Below are 8,049 nucleotides of genomic sequence, written 5' to 3' on the forward strand. Positions count from 1 at the left end.
TGGCGGGTGGCGGGTGAGGGTGGTGGTGGTGGTGGTGGTGGCAATAAGGGGTGGGTGGTGGTGGCGAGTGGGTGGCAGGTGGGTGGTGGCTGGTGGTGGTGGCGAGTGGTGACAGGTGGGTGGTGAGTGGTGGTGGGGGTGGGTGGTGGTGGTGGCGGCGGAAGACGGTAGTGGAAAATGGTGATGGTTGATGGTTAGTGTTGGGTGGTAAAAAAAAAAAAAACTGAAAACTCAAAATGGAAATACATTTTCTGTGTTTTCATTTTTTGGCCAAATTTATTAACTGAGACTACTGATTTATAAATTAAAAATTTTACCAAATAAATTTTTATTTGAGATTTTAAAAATTTTATAAATGTAAATAGAAAACTCAAATTTTTACTAAACGGCACCGGCAAGTATATGACTTTACAAATTCAAAAATAAATAAATAAATAAATAAATGGAAAGATGTTGGGCCAGTGGGCTGATGAAGCATAGGATTTGGTTTGAGGCCCATTAGGGTTTTACCATATTCTCCTTTAAGAAGAGAATGGTTTCCTAACCCTAAAGAAGTCTCTTTCGTTCATTTTCATCATCTTCAGGAGATCGGCGCACTGGTCGTCTTTCAGGGATGGTGCACGTTTCCTATTATCGGAACTGTAAGTCCTCTCTCTCCCTCTCTCTCTCTCTCTATATATATATATATATATGTATATGCATGTATAAGTGATATGATCCATCATTTGTATTCAGAAAAAAAAATTGAAGTGATTTCGTGGTTTGTTTCACAGGACATATCAGCTCTAAAGGATCTGATTATATGGTTTGTTTGTTTGTTTTTTTCTTTTTTTTTTTTAAAAATTAATTTAAATAATAATAATTTTAGGGTTTGTTGTTATGATGTTACTTATGTATGAGTACAAGCCCGAAATCAATAATTGTTATTTGTTTGGTTTCCGAGTAAGTATAAGAAAATTAATTGGTGCTAAGTGTTCAACTCTTCTCACCAGGTTATGGCATCCCAATGCACAAAAATAATAATAAATTTTTGTTTTGAAACTTAGATTGTTTGTATTTGTAACCCAAAAACATTAATTTTTCTCTCAACTGTGCTATATAGTAAATTGAAAAAAAACTTGAAACAAGCCGAGGTAGGAAAGTGAGAAAATGGTCAAACATAAAGAGGGCAAACTATAATTTACCCTTTCTTCTTAAGCAAGTCAGAGGTAGAAATAAGCTTTTCTTTACTGTTCATCTGCGTGATTTCACTTTTTTTAGAGTGGAGATTTTCTTTTTGTGTTTTGATTCTTGTTTTTAAAGCAGTTTCGACAAATTGGCATATGCTTTTGTTTTGCATTTTCAAAATTTTTGAAAATAAAGATACAAAAAAAAAAAAAAATGTGAGCTAGGCTAGCCATTTGTTGTTGTTGATGGTTTTGCATTTTCCATGTTGAGTATGTAAATTAAAAGCCAACTATTGAATGGGTTTTAGATGGGAAAACATTTAAGAAACCCCGTCGCCCCTATGAGAAGGAGCGATTGGATGCTGAGCTGAAGCTTGTGGGAGAGTATGGACTCCGCTGCAAGAGGGAGCTTTGGAGGGTTCAGTATGCCCTGAGCCGCATCCGTAATGCTGCAAGAATGCTTCTGACCCTTGATGAGAAAAACCCCCGCCGAATTTTTGAGGGTGAAGCACTACTGAGGAGGATGAACAGGTATGGTTTGCTGGATGAGAGCCAGAACAAGCTTGATTATGTCCTGGCACTTACTGTGGAGAACTTCCTTGAACGACGCCTCCAAACACTTGTGTTCAAGACGGGTATGGCAAAGTCAATCCATCATGCAAGAGTGCTAATCAGGCAGAGGCATATCAGGTACAGCAGTGTCACTTCTGTAATTGGATGATGTTGTTTTACAATGCAATGTCTGAAAAGGAAAAGTTGGATCTTTCATGTGTCTTTCTTATTTTATTGTGTTATAATTTATTTGCTTACATGTGAGTGTGTATCTCTCTATAATTGTGGGTGTTTTGGTGCAATATCCAATTGGCATGTTAATATGTGCTAACAATCCATTTGGATTGAGTGATTTGGAGAGAAAAGAAAAGCAATCAATATCTCTTCATCGTAATCACTTGTTTAAATTACTAAAGAGGAGATAAGGAGAGAAATGAGGAGAAATGGAGAGAAATTAATTTCTCTTACAACCCACTTTTTGAATCTCTCCAATTTGGAGAGATTGAGGGGGAAAAGAAATGAGATTACTAATTTTATATAATACTAAAACTGTCCATCTAGATAATAAAGAAAGAAAAACATAAATAGGTTCTTTTAGTAATATAACCTAAAAGAATTTCTTTTCTTTTCTTTTCTTTTATGTAGTCCATTCAAATAAGATTGGAGAGAAATCACTTTCTTCTTAACAAGAGAGAGAAATTACAATCTTTTCTCTCCTTAGTGAACACATCATTTATTTATTTTTCTCTCCTACATATCCAAACATAGTGTAAATTTGATATTGGAGTAGAACTTCACCATGCTTAAATAAATCATATTTTGTATTTCAAAGGAGTGTGCTAGAAAGAAATATATGCCTAAAAGCTGGACTGGAGATTTTAATGCAAAAAAATCCTGTTGCATTCTACACACTATTTTTCTATTGTGTTTTTGTGTTGTTTAATCTTTTGGTAACGGGTATGTATCTTATGCAAGTTTAAATTTTTTGAATCTGGTTTAAAGAATTTGTAAACAATGACTTGTATTTTCAAACCCTAAGTGCTACCAATTTGTAAATAAAAACTGTGTTTGTCACTAAAATCTTGATCTCCCTTGATGCTTAAAATCTGATTCTATTACTTTCTTGTAAAGGGGTGGTAATTTTTTTCCTGTAGACGATCTAGGCAATGCTTGTTTACTGCTAGTTACTTTCACAAAGGCATTTATTTCGTACAACCCACAAATAAAAGATCCGTTTGAAGTCTTATCAAGAGTTGTTCGTTTGTATGCTAATGAGGGCACATCTTCCTTTCTCTACCAGAAAAGAGAATTTGAAATACATCTTGAAGATTATGTAGTTTTTTCTAGAAGTAAATGAAATGAAGCATAACTCTCCTTTTTTAATTGGATTTTGGCATTTTCTCTTTCATGATAGTTGCATTTGCATACAAAATGGTATGAATTTTGAAAAAAATACTAAAACTGGGGCCGCAGAGTTTATGTGTAAAGGCATCGTCTGGTGAATGCAAGATTTGTCTTTTGTGGCAAAAGACAGTACACCCATGTATATTAAATACATAGACCTGTATGTTATAAGCTATAACATCATACTTGTATTAGTAGAAGGTTTACTGTATGTATAATATAATTAAGTGAAAGGTCCTTAACTTTATAGTTTTATGATTCATCAATTTTTAGATCTTACCAGTGAATTTTGTTTTCCGTATTTGTAATTTTATGCATGATGAGCTATCCCAATATTATTTTTTTTATTTTTTCCTTTTGATTTCCCCTAACCTCGTCAGCCTTCTTGTTTTCTTTTGTGAATAATCTCAACCTAGCCCAAACCCATAGGCTATAGTGAACTCATAGCTTAGAAATTTCGTCCGTCTCCTTGTCATTTCTCTTGCCTTGCTATTTGCTTAGTTTGATGATCAGTTATGTTACACGGACTTTTCAAAATAAATCAAATACTTGTGTCGGACACTCGACACTCGGACAAGGGTATATGTGTCGGATACTTTTCAATGGACACTTCTTATATAATTATGTTTAACACTATTATTATATATAATATACATATAGTTGTGTGATCAGACATATGTTCATACTTATGACTTTTGCCCTGGCATCTAGATAATTGAATAGGTGAGTGTCGAATCGAGATACACACCAACCATCCTTTGAATCTTGAAGTAGGATCTTGTATTATTCCGTCTTTTGAAAAAAGGTGAAGAAAGGTGTGTAGCTAATAAGCATGGGCATGCACAAACATTGACACTACAATTTTCAAAAGATGCAGAATACAACATGTGAGGGACACATGCAAAATATGTAGTTTTATATATTTATTATGTGTCATTTATGTAAATATTTCATTCAAAGAATATAAAAAATGCAATATATAATTAATTTCTAACGTTTAAAGACTTAGAAATTAATGAGTATAAATCTACCAACCAACTAACCAAATCAAGCCTTAAGTCCCATCAAATGGGGTTGACTGCTTGAATCTTACTTCTCCACGTGGCTCTATCAAAGGTCATTTCGTTAGTTAAATTAAGTATATCCATATTTCTATTTACAACGCTAGTCAACATTAATCTAGGCCTACTTGATCCCCTAACACTTCCATCTAGTGTCACTGTATCGTATCTCTTTACTACTGCCTCTGTTGATCTTCGTTGAATATGACCAAATCATCTCAATTGATTCTCTTTCAACTTATCTTCTATCGGTGCTACTCCTACATTCTCTGAATACACTCATTCCTAATTCTGTTTTGTCTAGCCTTGCCACAAATCCGCCTTAGCATCCTCATCTCAACTACACTCATCTTATCTACACTCATCTTATCTACATGTTGTTTCTTTGTTGACCAACACTCTATCCCATACAACATCGCTGGTCTAATAGCCATTCTATAGAACATACCTTTTAGTCTAGTGGGTATTCGTTTATCGCACAGTATCTCAGATGCACTTCTCCACTTACACCATCCCGCCTTAATTTTATGGGGCACATCCGCATCAATCTCTCCCATTGTTGTGACAATCGACCCGAAATAATGAAAATATTCACTCTTAGGCAGTTATTGGTTCTCCATCTTTACTTCTCCTTTGCTTTTATTGTTACTGTTACTAAGGCCAAGTTTGACATGACCTAAATAATACAAAAAGTCAAAAAGTCACTATCCTATTTAAGTCACATCATCTTATTTAAATCACATCACCTCTCTAACACATCACATAAAACCCAACCCAAACCCAACCCATATAAGCCAATAAGTCAAAAAGTGCACTTTTTTAGAACATCCCAAACCAATCCTAAATTTACACTCTATGTATTCTGTCTTAGTTCTGCTTATTCGGAATCCTTTAGATTCGAGTGTTTTTTTCTAAATCTCCAACTTTGTTAAGTCGTTTTGTAGTCTCATCCACTAGCATGATATCGTTTGCAAAAAGTATCACTATGACACGTCGGTTTAAATATTTCTCGTTAAGGACTCAAGGTAGATCTTTGGTGTATCCCTACAGTGATAGGAATTTCATTTGTCTCTCTAGCAGACGATCTAATAGTGGGCACCACCCATTCATATATGTCATTTGTCTCTCCAGCAGACGTTCTAATAGTGGTCACTACCCATTCATATATGTCCCTAATCATATCAATATAACCTTGTGTCACCCCTTTCTTTTCTAACACCCACCATATTAAATCTATATATATATATTTATTTATGGATTTTTGTTAATGTGTGCCCTAAGGGCATAGGAGGCGTAAAAAGATTGCACATCCAGCATAAAAGTGAGTGCAATAAATAAAGTATAATCTTTTTATTATTGGATCCCAAATTATGTTCAAATGTGTAGTGTGTCTTTTATGTGTGTAAACATTTGACAGTGTGTCCCTCAAATGTTCAAAATTTGTTTGGGTTTAGTTTTATTTTATCTAAGTTATAGTACTCGTTTGGACATGTGGCCAATGCATGTCGAGAAGTGTCCAATGAGTGTCATTGCAGTATTTAATGGATATGTTGATTATTGTTGTGATTTCTAGAAACTAGAATAGTCTCTGGGAAAATTATGCTGGACCACATTGAGGTTTGGCCTTATGCTGTAAGTAAGACATAATGCTGTATTGTCTACCTATGGTAATAATTATTTGAAGGTTCACCGTCACTTACATGTATACAGCCTAGACTGGAATGGTTTTTCTTTTTCCAAGTGTTGTGTCCTTTCCTTTTTTTTTTTTTTTAAAAAAAAGAAAGTAGTGACTTTTTCCTTCTTAATGTGGTTTGATATTTCTTCAATCTGAATGGTAACGGCCTTGACAATAGAGTCGCCCATAGTATTATAGAGATGCATTCCAATCATTGTCGTGTTATCTTGTCATAAATTAAATATTTATTTTAGTAATTTACTTTATTATTTTGGCATTGCAGGGTTGGGAGGCAGGTGGTGAATGTTCCCTCCTTCATGGTGAGGTTGGACTCGCAGAAGCACATTGATTTCTCACTAACGAGTCCTCTTGGAGGTGGACGTCCCGGTAGAGTGAAGCGAAGGAACATGAAGGCAGCTGCCAAGAAGGCTTCTGGTGGTGATGGAGATGAAGAAGATGAAGAGTGAGATCTTGCAGCCAGTGTAGTTTATCTTGGCAATACTAGTAGTAGTAAGTGTTGCCTAGAATTTCTTCAGCTATTCCTGTTTGGTTCTGTTTTTCCCTGTACTGTAGTTGGTTTTTTGTTTTGTTTTTTTGTTTTGTTTTTTTGAGAACCTTCAGTATAGGAAGTTTTGCATGTTTTTACCTTTATGCCTTTTTAAGAGAAAAATTGATGGCTTTGTCCTGAGTTATGGTAACTTGTTATGCAAGATTCAGTGTTTACTTTCATGACTTCTGTGAATGGCTTGGGCAGTCTATTTTGTAGAACTTTCTGGGTCTTGGGGTGGTCTGGAGATTGGTTGTTAAATGAATGGGGTTATTCTGTTAATTTAATGCCTGCTTTGTTGAGGGATACAGCTGTAAACTAAGGTACTGAAGCTTAAGGAGCTTCTATTTGCATACTTTTCTAGTAAACTTCATTTTCTCAGTTTTTTAATTACGATTGTGCCCCTTGACCCAATTGTCATTAACAGCCAAATATACATACTTTTCCTCTAGCCACCTGCACTGCCGATTGCCAACCTCTGTTGCTCCCCACCCTTTGCCCGCCATCACTACCTACAACCACAGCTACACTAGTGGCCCCCAATCTCCTCACTGCACCCCCTTTTCGTCAACCACTATCACAGCTGCCTAGCTCATCTCTGCTGCTCAACTCCAACCATTGTAGCCCCCAGCTTAATCGACTCCCCACCCTTGTAGTTCCCCTTACCATGGCAATGCAGCACCCTTGCGGCCACATCCTCCCCCCGTGCTGTGAAAGGGTTTTAGTTTTCCAAATCTAGGGTTTGAAGAGGAGGGTTGGGAGTGGCAATAGGGGGCTGTGTAGCAAAGGCCGGCCCTAGCCCAAGATGAGCAAAACGGCCCCAAATAGTTTTAGCTTTTATAACGTTAGGAGGTTTAAAAATAAAGGTCCAAATTAACTAATTTAATTTTACTTTCTAAATTAAAGATCCTTAGAGCATCTCTAACTCTTCATTACTTTAATTTAATTTAATTTTAATTTGGAATAAAAAAGCTTGATTTGATATAAACTCTTCCAACTATTTTATCAAAGTTTCTTTAAAATCTTTTTAAAAATTCTTCTTACTGCAATTTTTTGTTTTCATCAAATTTGATGATTTTTATTTTTTATTTTTTTATATCTCCAATGCTTTATCTTTATTAAATTTTCATTAAATTCAAATTTGATAAAAAAATAAAAAAATAAAAAAGTTTCTCTATTTGAATTAATCAACATTTATGAAAGGGTGTGGGCATTAGTAAAAACAAAAAAATGCAAGTACTTATTAATTACCATTTTATTTACAGTTTTTAATGATTATGTATACATTAATTATATATAGGAAAATTTACCCATAAGTCTTAGTTTCTGAAAAATTGAACCATTTAGTCCTAAAAGTTTTCTTATGCTCCATTTAGTCCCATTTGCACATCAATCTAATGTTTAAAACATTAATATGATGTTCGAAATCTAATGTTTGAAACATTAATCTGATGTTTGAAACATTGTAATGGGACCTTTCAGTCTATAAGAAAACTTTTAGGACTAAACAGTGTATAAATTATTAATTTGGGATTTATTGGTGCAACCCCCTTATATATATTCTTAAAAATTAACACAAAATATATTTATATATCTCATTCATTTAGGTATGGCTCATATTAAATTAACTTTCAATTGACATTA

General features: G+C 34.7%; 1 protein-coding gene across 1 annotated transcript; it reads left to right on the plus strand.

The window, feature by feature from the left end:
• Nucleotides 1-428: 428 nt before the first annotated feature.
• LOC114314854 (small ribosomal subunit protein uS4y) lies at nt 429-6,687 on the plus strand. Its single transcript, XM_028261374.2, has 3 exons — nt 429-641; nt 1,475-1,856; nt 6,142-6,687. Exons 1-3 carry the CDS (start codon nt 614-616, stop codon nt 6,323-6,325), a joined length of 594 nt encoding a protein of 197 aa, XP_028117175.1. The 5' UTR covers nt 429-613; the 3' UTR covers nt 6,326-6,687.
• Nucleotides 6,688-8,049: the final 1,362 nt, after the last annotated feature.

Source organism: Camellia sinensis, chromosome 11, assembly GCF_055761805.1.
Source record: "Camellia sinensis isolate YWXY chromosome 11, ASM5576180v1, whole genome shotgun sequence".
Classification (NCBI taxonomy): domain Eukaryota; kingdom Viridiplantae; phylum Streptophyta; class Magnoliopsida; order Ericales; family Theaceae; genus Camellia; species Camellia sinensis.